Source organism: Hypanus sabinus, chromosome 5 (genome assembly GCF_030144855.1).
Source record: "Hypanus sabinus isolate sHypSab1 chromosome 5, sHypSab1.hap1, whole genome shotgun sequence".
Classification (NCBI taxonomy): Eukaryota; Metazoa; Chordata; class Chondrichthyes; order Myliobatiformes; family Dasyatidae; genus Hypanus; species Hypanus sabinus.
This window is the reverse complement of record NC_082710.1, coordinates 175,410,110-175,430,186: the sequence shown is the minus strand read 5'-3', so window position 1 is coordinate 175,430,186 and position 20,077 is coordinate 175,410,110. Positions and strand designations below refer to the sequence as shown.

The 20,077-nt window shown below is 52.5% G+C and overlaps 1 protein-coding gene and 4 non-coding genes across 5 annotated transcripts; 1 reads left to right on the top strand and 4 right to left on the bottom strand.

The window, feature by feature from the left end:
- Window positions 1–4,580: 4,580 nt before the first annotated feature.
- On the bottom strand, window positions 4,581–4,744 carry LOC132394871 (U1 spliceosomal RNA). Its single transcript, XR_009512417.1, has one exon. It is a non-coding gene; the product is annotated as a U1 spliceosomal RNA (small nuclear RNA).
- Window positions 4,745–6,378: 1,634 nt separating this feature from the next.
- LOC132394888 (U1 spliceosomal RNA) lies at window positions 6,379–6,542 on the bottom strand. Its single transcript, XR_009512434.1, has one exon. It is a non-coding gene; the product is annotated as a U1 spliceosomal RNA (small nuclear RNA).
- Window positions 6,543–8,176: 1,634 nt separating this feature from the next.
- Window positions 8,177–8,337, bottom strand: LOC132394900 (U1 spliceosomal RNA). The gene has a single exon (XR_009512446.1). It is a non-coding gene; the product is annotated as a U1 spliceosomal RNA (small nuclear RNA).
- Window positions 8,338–12,367: 4,030 nt separating this feature from the next.
- LOC132394639 (heat shock cognate 71 kDa protein-like) lies at window positions 12,368–14,635 on the top strand. Its single transcript, XM_059970993.1, has one exon. It carries the CDS (start codon window positions 12,430–12,432, stop codon window positions 14,350–14,352), a length of 1,923 nt encoding a protein of 640 aa, XP_059826976.1. The 5' UTR covers window positions 12,368–12,429; the 3' UTR covers window positions 14,353–14,635.
- Window positions 14,636–17,995: 3,360 nt separating this feature from the next.
- On the bottom strand, window positions 17,996–18,159 carry LOC132394870 (U1 spliceosomal RNA). Its single transcript, XR_009512416.1, has one exon. It is a non-coding gene; the product is annotated as a U1 spliceosomal RNA (small nuclear RNA).
- Window positions 18,160–20,077: the final 1,918 nt, after the last annotated feature.

The window sequence follows — 20,077 nt, the reverse complement described above, 5'->3', positions numbered from 1 at the left end:
AACTTTCCAACTCCTCCCTCGGAGTGTCAGACACCCTGAGCCAATTAGGCTGGTGCTGGCTAATTTCCACTTGGCATAATTTAATTATTTGTGGTTTTATTTTGCGATATTTCTTCTGTATTCTTAGTTGGTGCGACTGTAACGAAACCCAATTTCCTTCGGGATCAATAAATTATCTTTGTCGGTCAGAAACAGCCCCGAGTCGTTTCTCCACAAAATAAGCTTGTAGCGGTGTGCTACAAACAGCGCTAAAATTACGACACGGAGTCGGTAACTGCAGTCGAAGGAAAAACTTTATTCGAAAACTTCAGCCTCACTTTTAAGCCTCTGTCAACCGGCCCCCCATGGCGAAGAGGCTCCAAAGCTCTGTGCTCGCAAACCCCCGTAGGCTATCTAATTGTGAGTCGGTTCGCATACGCTAGGAAATGAGCCGCCACATAACCCCCCCCCAGAACCGGCGATACACCCCCCAATGTCCACAGCCTGGGCCAGAACCTGCTTGGGAGGTCGGCCTCTGCGCCGAGGCGCCGGAAACTCGGCCGGTTGCGCCAGGTCCACATGGGCCGGCTTGAGGCGGTCCACCGTGAAAACCTCCTCCTTCCCCCCAACGTCCAGCACGAACGTGGACCCGTTGTTCCGGAGCACCGTAAACGGCCCCTCGTATGGCCGCTGCAGCGGTGGCCGATGCCCGCCCCTTCGTACAAACACAAACTTACAGTTCCGTAGGTCTTTGGGTACGCAGGTCGGGTGCCGCCCATGCTGTGAAGTGGGTATGGGGGCCAGGTTACCGAGCTTCTCGCGAAGTCTGCCCAGGACTGCAGCGGGTTCTTCCTCTTGCCCCCTCGGGGCTGGTAGGAACTCCCCGGGGACGGCCAGGGGCGCGCCGTATACCAACTCGGCCGACGAGGCGTGCAGGTCGTCCTTGGGCGCTGTGCGGATGCCGAGAAGGACCCAGGGAAGCTCGTCCGCCCAGTTGGCTCCTCGCAGGCGGGCCATGAGGGCCGACTTCAGGTGACGGTGGAAACGCTCCACTAGCCCGTTCGACTGTGGGTGGTAGGCAGTGGTGTGGTGCAGCTGAGTCCCCAAAAGGCTGGCCATAGCTGACCACAGGCTGGAGGTGAACTGGGCGCCTCTGTCGGAGGTAATGTGGGCTGGTACACCAAAGCGGGATATCCAGGTGGCGATCAGGGCTCGGGCGCAAGATTCGGAGGTGGTGTCGGTGAGCGGGACCGCCTCTGGCCATCTTGTGAACCGGTCCACGATAGTCAGGAGGTAACGCGCTCCGCGCGACACTGGCAGGGGGCCCACGATATCCACATGAATGTGGTCGAAACGCCGGTGGGCGGGATGGAACTGCTGCGGTGGGGCTTTGGTGTGCCGCTGAACCTTGGCCGTCTGGCAGTGCATGCACGTCCTGGCCCATTCACTGACCTGTTTGCGGAGTCCGTGCCAAACGAACCTGCTGGAAACCATCCGGACAGTTGTCCGGATGGAGGGATGCGCCAAGTTATGAATGGAGTCGAAAACACGTCGCCGCCAGGCTGCGGGGACGACCGGACGGGGCTGGTTGGTGGCGACGTCACAGAGTAGGGTCCTCTCACCTGGGCCTATGGGGAGGTCCTGGAGCTGCAAACCAGAGACTGCAGTCCTGTAACTCGGAATCTCCTCATCTACCTGCTGTGCCTCTGCCAGTGCCTCAAAGTCTACCCCTTGGGAAAGGGCATGAACGGTAGGGCGAGAGAGCGCATCCGCCACGACATTGTCCTTACCCGAGACGTGCCGGACATCCGTTGTGTATTCAGAGATGTAGGACAGGTGGCGTTGCTGGCGGGACGACCAGGGGTCGGACGCTTTCGTAAACGCAAAGGTAAGTGGTTTGTGGTCCGTGAACGCAGTGAAGGGCCGACCTTCTAGGAAGTACCTGAAATGCCGGATTGCCAGGTAGAGCGCCAACAGTTCCCGGTCAAAAGCACTGTACTTGAGCTCGGGTGGCCGCAGGTGTTTGCTGAAAAACGCCAGGGGTTGCCAGCGACCTGCGATGAGCTGCTCCAGCACCCCACCGACTGCCGTGTTTGATGCGTCCACTGTGAGGGCGGTAGGGGTGTCCATTCTGGGATGTACTAGCATTGCGGCGTCAGCCAAAGCTTCCTTCGTTTGAACGAAAGCGGCGGCGGACTCCTCGTCCCAGGTAATGTCCTTGCTCGGACCCGACATCAGGGCGAACAGGGGGCGCATGATCCGGGCAGCTGAAGGGAGGAAGCGGCGGTAGAAATTGACCATACCTACGAATTCCTGAAGGCCTTTGACCGTGGTGGGTCGGGGGAAGTGGCGGACCGCATCTACCTTAGCGGGCAGAGGGGTTGCCCCGTCTTTAGTAATCCTGTGGCCCAGGAAGTCAATGGTATCAAGTCCGAACTGGCATTTGGCAGGGTTGATTGTAAGACCGTACTCACTCAGTCGGGCGCAGAGTTGACGGAGGTGGGACAGATGCTCCTGACGACTGCCGCTGGCTATGAGGATGTCATCCAAATAGATGAACGCGAAGTCCAGGTCCCGTCCCACCGCGTCCATTAACCGCTGGAACGTCTGTGCGGCATTCTTCAGGCCGAACGGCATGCGGAGGAACTCGAAGAGGCCAAACGGGGTGATGAGAGCCGTCTTGGGGACGTCGTCAGGATGCATCGGGATTTGATGGTACCCTCGGACAAGGTCGACCTTGGAGAAGATCCGGGCGCCGTGCAGGTTTGCCGCAAAGTCCTGAATGTGCGGCACAGGGTAGCGGTCCGGTGTGGTAGCCTCGTTCAGCCTGCGGTAGTCGCCGCACGGTCTCCAGCCCCCCGTCGCTTTGGGCACCATGTGCAGGGGGGAAGCCCAGGGGCTGTCGGACCGCCGGATGATCCCCAATTCCTCCATTCTCTGGAACTCCTCCTTCGCCAGTCGGAGCTTGTCCGGGGGAAGCCGCCGAGCACGGGCATGGAGGGGTGGTCCCTGTGTCGGGATGTGGTGCTGTACGCCGTGCCTGGGCATGGCTGCTGTGAACTGCGGTGCCAGAACCGATGGGAACTCCGCCAGGACCCTGGTGAAGTCGTTGTCGGACAGCGTGATGGAGCCGAGGTGAGGGGCTGGCAACTGGGCCGCGCCCAGGGAGAACGTCTGAAAGGTCTCGGCGTGTACCAGTCTCTTCCTGGGCAGGTCAACCAGCAGGCTGTGAGCTCGCAAAAAATCCGCACCCAGAAGCGGTTGGGCTACGGCGGCCAGTGTGAAGTCCCACGTGAACTGGCTGGGGCCGAACTGTAGCTGCACCTGACGGGTGCCATAGGTCCTTACTGTGCTGCCATTCACGGCCCTCAGGGGGGGACCCGGTGCCCTGCTGCGAGTGTCGTAACTTGTCGGAGGTAAAACGCTGACCTCAGCCCCAGTATCGACCAAAAAGCGGCGTCCCGACCTGCTATCCCACACATACAGGAGGCTATCCCGATGGCCAGCCGCCGTAGCCATCAGCGGCGGCTGGCCCTGGCGTTTCCCGGGAACTTGCAGGGCGGCAACGGCGGGCTTCTGCGCCCCACCGCTGGTGGTAGAAGCACCAGTGGTCATTGGGCCGGGGGTTAGTGGGCTCTGCGGCCGGGCCTGGACTGGTTTGCTGCCGGGAGCGTGGCTGGGTGATCTGTGCGATGGACGCCCCGCTCACCTTTTTGGCGTTCCACAGCAAGTCCGCCCGGGCTGCCACCTTCCGGGGGTCACTGAAATCCGCGTCGGACAGCAGCAGGCGTATGTCCTCGGGCAGCTGCTCCAGGAATGCCTGCTCAAACATGAGGCCTGTGTGTCCCTCGGCCAGAGACAACATCTCGTTCATTAAAGCCGATGGAGGTCTGTCGCCCAAGCCATCCAGGTGCAGTAAACGGGCAGCCCGCTCGCGCCGTGAGAGTCCGAAAATCCTGAGGAGCAGGGCTTTGAATTCCGTGTACTTGCCGTCTGCCGGGGGCGACTGTACGAACTCCGCGACCTGGGCAGCTGTGTCCTGGTCGAGGGAGCCCACCACGTAGTAGTAGCGGGTGTCTTCTGAGGTGATCCGGCGAACGTGGAATTGGGCTTCGGCTTGCTGGAACCATAGGTCCGGGCGCTGTGTCCAGAAACCCGGCAGTGTCAACGAAACCGCATGAACAGAGGCGGCGTCGGTCATTTCTGGTCCAAAAATCGTTTGGACCGTCGGGGTCACCAATTGTAGCGGTGTGCTATAAACAGCGCTAAAATTACGACACGGAGTCGGTAACTGCAGTCGAAGGAAAAAACTTTATTCGAAAACTTCAGCCTCACTTTTAAGCCTCTGTCAACCGGCCCCCCATGGCGAAGAGGCTCCAAAGCTCTGTGCTCGCAAACCCCCGTAGGCTATCTAATTGTGAGTCGGTTCGGATACGCTAGGAAATGAGCCGCCACAAGCTCTTAAAACTGCGTTGATGTATTCTTGCAGGGTTTAAACCAAACCAACATGCTTCGAAGCCGAAAGAAGACAGACCAACCACGAAGCCAAACAACGGTTGCAGAAAACCATTATCTAGTAGTTCTGTTTTTACATTGAAAATCAGGGGAGAGCGCGAACGCAGTCCCCCACTACCACAAATTTTGCAGTCGAGTATCCCGCATTTGGGGACATCGCAGGCGTCAGCACACCCGAAGTGCAATGGGATAGCCTCGTCCTGGGAGAACCGCCTTCATGATCACGGTCTCTCCCCTGCCAGGTAAGTATGCTTTCCTCTCTCCGCCAGCCACATCCAGGCTTATGCCATACCCCTCAGAATTAAGGCAAACAAATATTTTAAATACCTACTTCCTACTTTTACACACCATCCCCCTAGAGTACCGTTACCACAAAGACTACAAATCTAGATTAGTTGATTAGCTGCTGTAGTTCACTGGTGACGAGTTCCAGACCCTTAATCTGCATCTTTTCCAAAAAAGGAAATCTGCGCCACGATTGGTTTTGCAGCGACTGCCCGTTACCGAACCCGACCGCACGGTGGCAGTGTTTTCATTGAGGAAATGCAGGTTGCTGCCTGAGGCTCACAGGCTGAATGAACATCGCTCCCCACAGATCTCCCACCAGGCACTTACAGCACATCTTTCCCTCCCTACCCCTCTCAGCTTTTCGCGGGGATCTTTCTCTCCTCGACTACCTGGTCCACACGTCTCTCCCCACGGAACTCCCACCTGGCATTTATCCCTGCAAGCGCAAATGCTACACCTGTCCCCACACCTCCCCCCTTACCACCACTCAGGGCCCCAGACAGTCCTTCCAGGTGAGGCAACACTTCAGTGTGAGTCTGCTGGAGTTGTCTATTGCATCCGGTGCTCCCGGTGCAGCCGCCTCTACATCGGCAAGACCCGACACAGATTGGGGGACAGCTTCGTCGAACACCAATAGACAGGATCTCCCGGTTGCCACCCACTTCAACTCTGCTTCACATTCCCATTTAGTTATGTCCATACATGGCCTCCTCTACTGCCATGGTGAGGGCAAACTCAGGTTGGAGGAGCAACACCTCATCTACCGACTGGGTAGCCTCCAGCCTGGAGGTATGAACGTTGAATTCTCCAATTTCCGGTAATTCCCTCCCCATCCCCCTATCCCAATTCCCTCTCTGCCTCTCTCCCCTTTCAGCTTTCTGCTCCTTTATCTCTACAGTTCTTTCATGCTTATCCCCACCCCCTTTATTTTGACCCTGACGAAGGGTCTCGGCCCAAAACGTCGACATCGCTTCTCCCTATAGATGCTGCCTAGCCTGCTGTGTTCTACCAGCATTTTGTGTGTGTTGTTGTTTCCCCTGATTGGTTTTCCAGCTGGCGCCTCTCGGCCCTACCCCTTCCCCTATCGCTATTACTGGGCTTCGGCCCTCTCTCCCCCCCCCCCCCCGCCCATTCCTGATCAAGGGTCTCAGCACAAAACGTTGGCTACTCTTTTCTCACGGACGGTGCCTGACCTGCTGAGTTCTTCCAAAGTTGTGTACGTAGCGTTGTTGATTCCTGCCCAGCGAGTCTCAGCGGAGGTCTAATCCACCTTCCTTTTCATCGCTCTGCTCTACAGCCACGCAATTCCCCACTGTCGTCGAAGAGGGCGGAGAAGGTTTGAAGCCGCTCAACATCAAACTCCACCACTGCATGAGCGCGACTTCATCGCCTCCTCCGGCTGTTCTAATGACATTTGAGATAGCTGTGTCCTAATACGAACGCTCTTAACTTTTGTTAACGCTGTTCCTACTCAAATTAAAGTAGTCTACAATAAAACATTGACTCTCAAAATTTAGAAAAGGATTAAAGAAGCATTTACAACAAAATAAAGCATTGTGTACGTGAATTTTTGGTTCTGTTTTTAAAGTTGAAAATCAGGGTAGAGCGCGAACGCAGTCCCCCACTACCACAAATTTTGCAGTCGAGTATCCCGCATTTGGGGACATCGCAGGCGTCAGCACACCCGGAGTGCAATGGGATAGCCTCGTCCTGGGAGAACCGCCTTCATGATCACGGTCTCTCCCCTGCCAGGTAAGTATGCTTTCCTCTCTCCGCCAGCCACATCCAGGCTTATGCCATACCCCTCAGAATTAAGGCAAACAAATATTTTAAATACCTACTTCCTACTTTTACACACCATCCCCCTAGAGTACCGTTACCACAAAGACTACAAATCTAGATTAGTTGATTAGCTGCTGTAGTTCACTGGTGACGAGTTCCAGACCCTTAATCTGCATCTTTTCCAAAAAAGGAAATCTGCGCCACGATTGGTTTTGCAGCGACTGCCCGTTACCGAACCCGACCGCACGGTGGCAGTGTTTTCATTGAGGAAATGCAGGTTGCTGCCTGAGGCTCACAGGCTGAATGAACATCGCTCCCCACAGATCTCCCACCAGGCACTTACAGCACATCTTTCCCTCCCTACCCCTCTCAGCTTTTCGCGGGGATCTTTCTCTCCTCGACTACCTGGTCCACACGTCTCTCCCCACGGAACTCCCACCTGGCATTTATCCCTGCAAGCGCAAATGCTACACCTGTCCCCACACCTCCCCCCTTACCACCACTCAGGGCCCCAGACAGTCCTTCCAGGTGAGGCAACACTTCAGTGTGAGTCTGCTGGAGTTGTCTATTGCATCCGGTGCTCCCGGTGCAGCCGCCTCTACATCGGCAAGACCCGACACAGATTGGGGGACAGCTTCGTCGAACACCAATAGACAGGATCTCCCGGTTGCCACCCACTTCAACTCTGCTTCACATTCCCATTTAGTTATGTCCATACATGGCCTCCTCTACTGCCATGGTGAGGGCAAACTCAGGTTGGAGGAGCAACACCTCATCTACCGACTGGGTAGCCTCCAGCCTGGAGGTATGAACGTTGAATTCTCCAATTTCCGGTAATTCCCTCCCCATCCCCCTATCCCAATTCCCTCTCTGCCTCTCTCCCCTTTCAGCTTTCTGCTCCTTTATCTCTACAGTTCTTTCATGCTTATCCCCACCCCCTTTATTTTGACCCTGACGAAGGGTCTCGGCCCAAAACGTCGACATCGCTTCTCCCTATAGATGCTGCCTAGCCTGCTGTGTTCTACCAGCATTTTGTGTGTGTTGTTGTTTCCCCTGATTGGTTTTCCAGCTGGCGCCTCTCGGCCCTACCCCTTCCCCTATCGCTATTACTGGGCTTCGGCCCTCTCTCCCCCCCCCCCCCCGCCCATTCCTGATCAAGGGTCTCAGCACAAAACGTTGGCTACTCTTTTCTCACGGACGGTGCCTGACCTGCTGAGTTCTTCCAAAGTTGTGTACGTAGCGTTGTTGATTCCTGCCCAGCGAGTCTCAGCGGAGGTCTAATCCACCTTCCTTTTCATCGCTCTGCTCTACAGCCACGCAATTCCCCACTGTCGTCGAAGAGGGCGGAGAAGGTTTGAAGCCGCTCAACATCAAACTCCACCACTGCATGAGCGCGACTTCATCGCCTCCTCCGGCTGTTCTAATGACATTTGAGATAGCTGTGTCCTAATACGAACGCTCTTAACTTTTGTTAACGCTGTTCCTACTCAAATTAAAGTAGTCTACAATAAAACATTGACTCTCAAAATTTAGAAAAGGATTAAAGAAGCATTTACAACAAAATAAAGCATTGTGTACGTGAATTTTTGGTTCTGTTTTTAAAGTTGAAAATCAGGGTAGAGCGCGAACGCAGTCCCCCACTACCACAAATTTTGCAGTCGAGTATCCCGCATTTGGGGACATCGCAGGCGTCAGCACACCCGGAGTGCAATGGGATAGCCTCGTCCTGGGAGAACCTTTTTTTTAATCAAAATATACTTTATTCAAAAATAAAATTATGGTCAATAAACCATTCCATGACTCTCAGTCCTTTACAAATGTTTGCATTACAGTCTTTACATTCCCACACTTTTGCCACCCAGGTGGCACTCTGTTACTTCATATTTACATACACTTGTTCAGGGGTATACACCCCGCCCCCCTACCCCTCAACTCCCATGAGAGAAGAACCCTAGACTGTGGTCCTTCCCCACCGGGCCCTTGTGGTGGCTGCACCGAGTTTGAGTGTGTCCCTCAGCACGGACTCTTGCAGCCGAGAATGTGCCAGTCGGCAGCATTCCCCCACGGACATCTCCATGTACTGGTAGACCATCAAGTTTCGGGCCGACCAAAGAGCGTCTTTCACCGAGTTGATGATCTGCCAGCAGCACCGGATGTTGGTCTCGGTGTCGTCCCCGGGAACAGCCCGTAGATCAGGGAGTCCAATGATACGCAGCTGCTGGGGATGAACCTCGACACCGTCCCTTCCATCCTCCCCCACACCTTCTCCGCGAACCCACAGTGTGCAGTGTGCACCTACTCATCCTCTCTGCAGTCCTCCCATGGGCAGAGGGGTGTGGAGACGACGTTCCGGGCGTACAGGAGGGATCAGACTGGGAGGGCCCCTCTCACCGCCAGCCAGGCGAGGTCTTGGTGCCTGTTGGTGAGGTCTGGCGATGAGGCATTTTGCCAGATGAACTGGACGGTCTGCTCAGGGAACCACCCCACTGTGTCCATCTCGTCCTTCTCCTGCAGTGCCTGCAGGACCTTACGTGCTGACCACTGCCTGATGGCCCTGTGGTCAAAGGTGTTGACCTGAAAGAACTTCTCTACAAAGGACAGGTATGGCGGCAACGACCAGCTGACAGGGGTGTTGCGTGGGAAAGGGGCCAGACCCATCCTTCGTAGCCAGGGCGACAGGTAGAACCTGGGCACGTAGTGGTACTTGTTGCCCTCGTACCTGGGATCCACACACAACCTGATGCAGCCACACACGAAGCTGGCCATCAGGGTGAGGGTGACATTGGGGACGTTTTTTCTCCCGTTGTCCAGGGACTTGTGCATGGTGGTCCGTCTGACCCGCTCCATCTTGGATCCCCAGACGAATCTGAAGACGGCTCGGGTGATTTCCGAGCTGAAGGAGCGGGGGACTGGCCACACCTGCGCCAAGTACAGCAGCCCTGAGAGCACCTCACACCTGATGACCAGGTTCTTGCCCGCTATCAATAGGGAGCGCCCTCCCCACAGCCCCAGTTTCTGTTTCATCTTGGCAGTCCGCTCCTGCCAGTTCCTGTTGCACGGCTCGGCCCCCCCGAACCAGATCCCCAACACCTCCAGGGGATCAGCCCTGAGGGGGAAGGGGACGCTGGATCGGTCGGGCCAGCAAGGCTTCGCTCTTCGTGCGGTTGACCCTGGCCCCTGACGCCTGCTCAAACTGTTCGCAGATGCCGATCAGCCTGCGAACTGACCTCGGATCGGAGCAGAAGACGGTGACGTCGTCCATGTATAGGGAGGTTTTGATTTGGGTCCCTCCAGTGCCTGGCAGCGTCACCCTTCTTATGCCCTCATCCCTCCTGATGGCCTTGGCAAAGGGTTCTATGCAGCACACGAACAAGACGGGGAGAGAGGGCAGCCCTGCCTGACTCCAGACCTGACGGGGAAGCTGTCTGTTTCCCACCCGTTGACCTGGACTGTGCTACAGATGTCCGTGTAGAGCAGTTTGATCCAGCTCCGGATTCCCTCCCCAAATTCCCTTTTGGAGAGTACATCCGCCATGTACGTGTGCGATATCCTGTCGAAGGCTTTCTCCTGGTCCAAGCTGACCAGGCAGGCGTCCACCCCCCTGTCCTGCACGGAGGCGATGGTGTCCCTCAGCAGCCCGAGGCTGTCTGAGATCTTCCTGCCCGGTACAGCACAGGTTTGGTCCGGGCGGATCACCTGCTCCAGTGCAGACTTGACCCTGTTGGCGATAGTCTTGGACAGGATCTTGTAGTCCACATTCAGGAGTGAGATGGGCCTCCAATTCCTAATGTCTTCCCTCTCCCCCTTCTGCTTCTAGATGAGGGTGAAGGTGCCCTTCCTCATGGATTCGGACATGCTGCCCGCCAGGAGCGTAGCATTGTACACTTCCAGCAGGTCGGGGCCCATCCGGTTCCACAGAGCCGAATACAACGCGACCGGTAAGCCGTCGCTTCCGGGAGTCCTACCCGACTCAAAGGAACGGACGGAGCCAGTCAGCCCGTCCAGTGTCAGTGGCTGCTCCAGACTCCCACGCTTGCCGTCGTCTAAGACCTGCGTGACAGTCGACAGGAAGCTGCGGGAGGCTGTGGAGTCTGTGGCCTTTTCTCCCTACAGACCGGTACGGATCTTTGATTTTTTTAAATCAAAAGAAAAATCCTTCCTTCCCAGCTAGGCTGGTATTTAAATAAAATTACAAACAATTGAAAAATTAAACAATTTATTCAAAGCATATATAACAAGATATTTAAAACTGTACAAAATTTACATTCCAAAAGAGGTGACATTAAAAAAAATACCCCCAATACAGAGAACCCGATCAAAGGAATTGAATAGTCCAGTTACCAGTGTTTACAATTAGAACATCACAGCCAGACTCAGGACATTGACATGACCCAGTGGTGTTACAGTGGAGACTATTCCCAAGAGCCAACATCAGCATCAGACCCACTGAAGTGTCCAGAGAGCTCCAAGCGAGCCCAATTTTGACCTGTTTGTGGGTATGGAAGGACAGTAAAGTCATGGCATCATTCTGTATGAACCAATCCCCATCATTCTGCACTGACCTACAAACACACACTTACACCAATCAATCGCCCACACACTGGGGGAGATTTACACTCAGTGACCACGTTATTCGGTACATCCCACACATAATAAATTCTGTCTTAGTGTGCGTCTGTGCTCTAACACGTCCATTTCAATGTTCTATGTGTTGTTCATTCAGAGAGGCTCTTCTGCACACCAGTGTGGTACCACGTGGATTCTTCAGTTACTGTCACCTTCCTGTCATCCAGAACCAGACAGGCCATTCTTCTCTGACCTTCTCAATAACAAGGCATTTTCACTCTCTGCATGGTTTTGTTTTACACACCATTCTCTGTAAGCTTTAGTGAATGTTGTGAACAAAAATCCGAGAGATCAGTAGATTTTGAGATACTCAAACCACCCTGTCTGGCACCAACAGTCATTCCACAGTAAAAGTCACCTAAAAAGTCACATTTCTTCCCCATTCCAATGTTTGGTCTGGACAACAACCCAACAATGTCTGAATGCTTTTATGCATTGAGCTGCTGCCACATGATTGGCTGATCAGTTCTTTTACATTAACCAGCAGACACACAACTGTCCTGTACCTAGTAAAGTGCCCATTGAGTGTACGTCTGTGAGTGTACCTGTATATTTATACCGAAACGAAAGAACTCGCGCAAATTTCATCACTTCTGTCAGCCTAAAAATTCTTTTTTAAACTCCATGTCCCGCCCAGAACAGGGCCATCACCGGCAAATTCCTTTCGTCAAAATTAAATGTCACAAACTCTGACTTTCTCTTTTAAGTGTTTGTTCTGTTGCTAATTTGGTCCTGCAGGTATTACCCAGAGCTGTCGTTCCTTGTTTACTCGCTTTGTCCCTTAAGGCCGGAGAATTCCCTCCCCAGAAGGTGCTTGAGACTTTTTCTTGCGCAGAGGGAACTTTTGGAAGAGGTGCAATATTGCTTGTTTCGTACAGTTTAACAAGTGTTTCAAAGGGTTCCTGAATGACTCGGTTTCTGCCGGAACCTCCCTGACTGCCCCAGATCTTCCTCGCTATTTCCAGAATTTTCGCGAAGCCCCGGAAAGTCTCGGACTAGCAGCGCTGTCATTGGCCGCCGCCTCGGAACCTTCTCCAACCTTCGGCGGTGAGTCACTCGCCCACGTTTTCATTGGTTTACCTAGACGTCCCTCAAGAACGAAGCACCGCCCACATAGCCGCGCTGGGACTATATTAAGGGACGGAGCCACAAGCCATGCAGTAACGATCGGCTTGGAGAAACAAGGAAGTCCTTCTGGTATTTCAATAAGGAACGTCGGAGCTTTCATCAGAAACACAGATGCCTGCATCCAAGGGGACAGCCATCGGGATCGATCTGGGCACCACCTACTCCTGTGTGGGGGTCTTCCAGCATGGCAAGGTGGAGATCATCGCCAACGACCAGGGCAACCGCACCACCCCCAGCTATGTAGCCTTCAACGACATCGAGAGGCTCATCGGCGATGCGGCCAAGAACCAAGTGGCAATGAACCCCGCCAACACCATCTTTGATGCCAAGCGGCTCATCGGGAGGAGGTTTGATGACCCGACGGTGCAGTCTGACATGAAGCACTGGCCCTTCCAGGTGGTGAGTGACGGAGGGAAGCCCAAGGTGAAGGTGGAGTACAAGGGGGAGAACAAGACCTTTTACCCAGAGGAAATCTCCTCCATGGTGCTGACCAAGATGAAGGAGATTGCTGAGGCTTACCTCGGCTACAATGTCACCAATGCTGTCGTTACCGTTCCTGCCTACTTCAATGACTCCCAGCGCCAGGCAACCAAAGATGCTGGTGTGATAGCGGGTCTCAATGTCCTGCGTGTCATCAATGAACCGACAGCAGCTGCCATTGCCTATGGCCTGGACAAGAAAGGCAAAGGGGAGCGTAATGTTCTCATCTTTGACCTGGGTGGTGGCACCTTCGACGTCTCCATTCTCTCCATTGATGACGGGATCTTTGAAGTGAAATCGACAGCCGGTGATACCCACCTGGGAGGAGAGGACTTTGACAACCGCATGGTCAATCACTTCATTGAGGAGTTCAAGCGGAAATACAAGAAGGACATCAGCCAGAACAAGAGAGCGGTGAGGAGGCTGCGGACGGCCTGCGAGAGAGCAAAGAGAACCCTGTCTTCCAGCACCCAAGCCAGTATTGAGATTGACTCTCTGTTTGAGGGCGTTGATTTCTACACCTCAATCACCAGGGCTCGGTTTGAGGAGCTGAACTCTGACCTGTTCAGGGGCACTCTGGAGCCAGTGGAGAAAGCCCTGAGGGATGCCAAGCTGGACAAATCCCAGATCCATGAGATTGTCCTGGTCGGAGGCTCCACCCGCATCCCCAAGATCCAGAAGCTGCTGCAAGACTTCTTCAACGGTAGGGAGCTGAACAAGAGCATCAACCCCGATGAGGCCGTGGCCTATGGGGCAGCTGTCCAGGCGGCCATTCTGATGGGGGACAAGTCGGAGAATGTTCAGGATCTGCTACTCCTGGATGTTGCTGCTCTGTCGTTAGGGCTGGAGACGGCAGGTGGAGTCATGACCACCCTTATCAAGCGGAACACCACCATCCCCACCAAGCAGACCCAGATCTTCAGCACCTACTCCGATAACCAGCCTGGTGTCCTTATTCAGGTGTATGAAGGCGAGAGAGCCATGACCAAGGACAACAACCTTCTGGGCAAGTTTGAGTTGAGTGGCATCCCTCCCGCTCCTCGTGGCGTACCCCATATTGAGGTGACCTTCGATATTGACGCCAATGGCATCCTCAATGTCTCTGCTGTCGACAAGAGCACTGGGAAAACAAACAAGATCACCATCACCAACGACAAGGGCAGGCTGAGTAAGGAGGAAATTGACAGGATGGTGCAGGAGGCCGAGATGTACAAGAATGAGGATGAAATGCAGCGGCAGAAGATTGCAGCCAAGAACTCCCTGGAGTCCTATGCCTTCAACATGAAGGGCTCTGTGGAGGATGAGAAGATGGCTGGAAAGATCAGTGCAGAAGACAAGAGGAAAGTTATTGACCTGTGCAACGAGGCAATATCATGGCTGGAGAAGAATCAGATGGCAGAGAAGGAAGAGTTTGAGCACAAGCAGAAAGAGCTGGAAAAAGTCTGCAACCCCATCATTGCCAAACTGTACCAAGGAGCAGGCGCAGGGGAATCATGCAGGGCACAGGCTGGGAATGCCAGTTCCTCTGGACCAACTATTGAGGAGGTGGATTAAAGGACTGTAAATGTGACAGTATGGGGCTTGCTCGGTTTGAGCTCTCTGGACACTTCAGTGGGTCTGATGCTGATGTTGGCTCTTGGGAATAGTCTCCACTGTAACACCACTGGGTCATGTCAATGTCCTGAGTCTGGCTGTGATGTTCTAATTGTAAACACTGGTAACTGGACTATTCAATTCCTTTGATCAGGTTCTCTGTATCGGGGGTATTTTTTTTTAATGTCACCTCTTTTGGAATGTAAATTTTGTACAGTATTGAATATCTTGTTATATATGCTTTGAATAAATTGTTTAATTTTTCAATTGTCTGTAATTTTATTTAAATACCAGTGTAGCTGGGAAGGAAGGTTTTCCTTTTGATTTAAAAAATCGAATGTCCCCAATTTATGGGTGTTAAAATACTGCTGCATATAATCGGGTGACCCTTCCCCAGGCTCCCTTTCCCAGGGATATCTTCCTCCCAGATCCCATCACACTGTTCCTTGTTTCTGGATCTGGTTGTTAACACTTCCCCACTCTCACAGGTTCCGTGTGGCATTACTTTACCAGAAGGCCTGTGGTCCTTCAGGAAGGTGACTAACCCTCAACGTGGACAGATCCAGTGATGTTGGCCTTGGCCAGCAGCTCCAACATTGCCCCCCGACAAAGTATAATTAGCTGCCTTGGGGGAGGATTCCACACCCACATGCTGGGAATGAGGACTGGTTGTTGCAGTCGGCTCTGTGGTGAAGAGTGTGGGTCTGGACAGGTAGATGGGGGGGGAGGGAACGTATGATTATGAGTGAATGTGTGTGCATTTTCTGAGTTGAGTTTACAAAGAATTTTTACGTACTAATCATTTCAAGCCTTGCAGGCATTTCTGTAGGCTGTACATAGACTCCTTGACTGAAATCTCACCCCGTCGATAAGCCCATTAACAGAGGAACAGAATGAGTCCATTGAGCTGATCGATACTGATTCAGTATAGGATTATTGCTTATTTATTTCCCTCCTCAATCCCATTCTCCTGCTCTCTCCCTCTCTCTCTCTCTTTCTCTCCCTCTTTGATACCCTCACTAATGAAGGAAGTACCAATCTCCTAAATATATCCAATGACTTGGGGCCTCGGCAGATTCACACTTTGACTAAGGAAGTTCCTCCTAATTTGTGTTCACAGTACGTGTATACAAGACGCCATTTCTCTCGAGGACACTGACACCCAGGGCAGTTGCTTACAGGAGGTTTAATGGAATGGAAGTATTCCTGAGGATAGGAATTTTCTCCTGTTTGTTACTGAAGAGATACTGGGGTAATATCCGTGATGTTGGTGGCATTACTAAGAAGGAGAAAAGTACAATTGAAACCTGTTAAATTCGGATCCTCACACGACAGAGCCACCCCACCACTCTGTCCCCAGACGAGGACAACCTATAGTGGGCCGTCAAGTCATTGGAATGATATCATCAGCAATACTGGATCAACACACAGACTTGAGCAAATTCCTGAAGCTGAGGGATTTTTTTTTTGAAAGGAAGCATTGAAAACGGCCTACAAGAAGGGTGAGAGCTGTCCCTATTTCCTGAGGAGACTGAGGTCCTTTAACATCCGCCGAATGATGCTGAGGATGTTCTACGAGTGTGGTGGCCAGTGCTATCATGTTTGCTGTTGTGTGCTGGGGCAGCAGGCTGAGGGTAGCAGACACCAACAGAATCAGCAAAAAAAGGCCAGTGATTTTGTGGGGGTGGAACTGGACTCTCTGATGGTGGTGTCTGAAAAGAGGATGCTGTCCAAGTTGCATGCCATCTTGGAGTCATCCACTCAATAATGTACTGGTTAGGCACAGGAGTACATTCAGCCAGACTCATTGCACCGAGATGCAACACTGAGCGTCATAAGTCATTCCTGCCTGCGGCCATCAAACTTTCCAACTCCTCCCTCGGAGTGTCAGACACCCTGAGCCAATAGGCTGGTGCTGGCTAATTTCCACGGCATAATTTAATTATTTGTGGTTTTATTTTGCGATATTTCTTCTGTATTCTTAGTTGGTGCGACTGTAACGAAACCCAATTTCCTTCGGGATCAATAAAGTATCTTTGTCGGTCAGAAACAGCCCCGAGTCGTTTCTCCACAAAATAAGCTTCTTCTGTAACTATCTTGACTATACCTCTTCCCACCCTGCCCGATGCAAAAATGCCATTCCCTATTCCCAGTTCCTCCGTCTCCGCCGCATCTGCTCCCAGGATGAGGCTTTCCGTTCCAGGACTTCTCATATATCCTCTTTCTTTCAGGATCATGGTTTCCCTTCTGGCGTCATCAAAGACGCCCTCACCCGCATCTCCTCCACTTCCCGCACTTCAGCCCTTAACCCATCCTCCCGTCACCACAACAGGGACCGTGTTCCCCTTGTCCTCACCTACCACCCCACCGGCCTCCGGATCCAACACTTTATGCTCCGCAACTTCCGCCACCTTCAACAGGACCCCACCACCCAGCACATCTTTCCCTCCCTACCCCTCTCAGCTTTTCGCAGGGATCATTCACAAATGCTACACCTGTCCCCACACCTCCCCCCTTACCACCATTCTGGGCCCCAGACAGTCCTTCCAGGTGAGGCAACACTTCAGTGTGAGTCTGCTGGAGTTGTCTATTGCATCCGGTGCTCCCGATGCGGTCTCCTCTACATCGGCGAGACCCGACACAGATTGGGGGACAGCTTCGTCGAACACCTCCGCTCCGTCCGTCACAATAGACAGCATATCCCGGTTGCCACCCACTTCAACTCAGTCTCTCATTCCCATCTAGATATGTCCGTACATGGCCTCCTCTACTGCCATGATGAGGCTAAACTCAGGTTGGAGGAGCAACACCTCATCGACCGTCTGGGTAGCCTCCAGCATAGAATTCTCCAATTTCCGGTAATTCCCTCCCCCTCCCCCTATCCCAGGTCCCTCTCTGCCCTTTCAACTTTCTGCTCCTTTATCTCTACAGTTCTTTCATGCTTATCCCCTCCCCCTTTATTTTGACCCTGACGAAGAGTCTCGGCCCGAAACGTCGACATCGCTTCTCCCTATAGATGCTGCCTAGCCTGCTGTGTTCTACCAGCATTTTGTGTGTGTTGTTGTTCCCCTTTTATCTTTCCTCTGATTGGTTTTCCAGCTGGCGCCTCTCGGCCCTACCCCTTCCCCTATCTCTATTACTGGGCTTCGGCCCTCTCCCCCCCCCCCCCCCCCATTCCTGATGAAGGTTCTCGGCCCAAAACGTTGGCTACGCTTTTCTCACGGACGGTGCCTGACCTGCTGGGTTCTTCCAAAGTTGTGTACGTAGCGTTGTTGATTCCTGCCCAGCGAGTCTCAGCGGAGGTCTAATCCACCTTCCTTTTCATCGCTCTGCTCTGCAGCCACGCAATTCCCCACTGTCGTCGGAGAGGGCGGAGAAGGTTTGAAGCCGCTCAACATCAGACTCCACCACTGCATGAGCGCGACTTCATCTCGTTCTCCGGTTGTTCTAATGACATTTGAGATAGCTGTGTCCTAATACGAACGCTCTCAACTTTTGTTAACTCCGTTCCTACACAAACTAAGGAAGTCTATAACAAAACATTTGACTCCCAAAACGAAGCACTGAGCAAGTAAATTTCTAATTCTGTCTTTACATTGAAAATCAGGGGAGAGCGCGAACGCAGTCCCCCACTACCACAAATTTTGCAGTCGAGTATCCCGCATTTGGGGACATCGCAGGCGTCAGCACACCCGAAGTGCAATGGGATAGCCTCGTCCTGGGAGAACCGCCTTCATGATCACGGTCTCTCCCCTGCCAGGTAAGTATGCTTTTCTCTCTCCGCCAGCCACATCCAGGCTTATGCCATACCCCTCAGAGTTAAGGCAAACAAATATTTTAAATACCTACTTCCTACTTTTACACACCATCCCCCTAGAGTACCGTTACCACAAAGACTACAAATCTAGATTAGTTGATTAGCTGCTGTAGTTCACTGGTGACAATTTCCAGACCCTTAATCTGCATCTTTTCCAAAAAAGGAAATCTGCGCCACGATTGGTTTTGCAGCGACTGCCCGTTACCGAACCCGACCGCACGGTGGCAGTGTTTTCATTGAGGAAATACAGGGAGCTGCCTGAGGCTCACAGGGTAAATGAACAGGCGACCCCTGCCCCGCAGTCCGTGATTGCGCTGGAAAGGGTGAAGGGGTGATTAGTCAGCATGTTGCAGGGGTGTCAGCTTTTCACTTATGAAGGGAGTCTGAGCACAGAACAGCACACGAGCAGATCTTTCGGCCCAAAATGCCTGTTCAGCTAAATTAAATGAAACTCCTTCTGTCTGCGCATGGTCTGTATCCCTTCATATCCCGCATGTTCTAGTTTAAAACCCTCTTAAGCTGCACCGTATCCGCTTCCACCACCATACCTGCAAACCTGTTCCGGCAGCAAACATCAATGTGTGTGTAAAAAAAATCTCCTTTAAGCTAACCCCCATCATAAAAATGGATGTATTTGAATTTTCTCTTCTGCGGAAAAGATTCCAAAAACCTCTTCTATAAGTGTTTCTCAACAGTTTTCAAGTTTTGCCTCTATTCTTGACACTCGAGGGAAATCCAGAGGGTTAGATAAGTTTTCTTAGTGGAGGAGAAGGGTGAGCGTAAATGGGAGAGAGAGGCCCCGGGTGGGCTGAAAACAAGAACTTTTACCCCATGGCCGGGCGAGCTCAAACCAGGGGGCCTGAGGACTGGACACCATCTATTCCAGCAGACTCAGGAGGAAAGTAATCAGGAGACACCACTCACCCCGGCCACTCCCTGTTTGACCTGCTGCCGTCCAGCAAAAGGTTCAGGACTCTAAAAACCAGAACAAATAGACAGAGGAACAGCTTCTACCCCAGAGATGTGAACAAATAGACGGAGGAACAGCTTCTACCCCAGAGATGTGAACAAATAGACGGAGGAACAGCTTCTACCCCAGAGATGTGAACAAATAGACAGAGGAACAGCTTCTACCCCAGAGATGTGAACAAATAGACAGAGGAACAGCTTCTACCCCAGAGATGTGAACAAATAGACTGGGGAACAGCTTCTACCCCAGAGATGTGAACAAATAGACAGAGGAACAGCTTCTACCCCAGAGAGGTGAACAAATAGACGGAGGAACAGCTTCTACCCCAGAGAGGTGGCTTCCATCACACCACTCCCACAGAACAATGACTGAAACAGTGAGCACACACATGGATTCAAATACTTGCACTAATGGCACTTTGTGCATTACTGTGACATTCTGGTGCTGCTGTAACTTTTTTTCTGCTACTTATCTATTTAATTCTGTTTTTCTATTACTGTCTTGTTTTTATCTACTGCTTTATTTAATTACCTGAGCAGAAACCGAACAGAGTTTCATTGTATCTCTGTATAAGGACAATAAAGATCATTCATTCATTCATTTAGGTGCAAGGGTTAGCGAGTAAGAACTGTTGGAATATCAGGGTTGTAATAGTCAGAGACTTCAGGTTCCCTAACATTGACTGGGACAGACATAGTGCCGAGGGATTTGACAGGATAGAATTTGAGAGTGTGTTCTGGAATGGTTTCACAAGGAACTTGTAGATGCCCAACTAGAGAAGGGGTCACATTGATCTCCTCTCAGGAAATGAGTCTGGGCAAGTGTCTGACGTGTCAGTGGTGTGGGGGGGGGGGGTGGAGGGCACGTTAGGACCGGTGACCATCATTCTGTTAGATATT

Excerpts from the sequence above, each read along its gene's own strand:
- LOC132394639 (XM_059970993.1), top strand. The coding sequence starts at position 12,430 with ATGCCTGCATCCAAGGGGACAGCCATCGGGATCGATCTGGGCACCACC.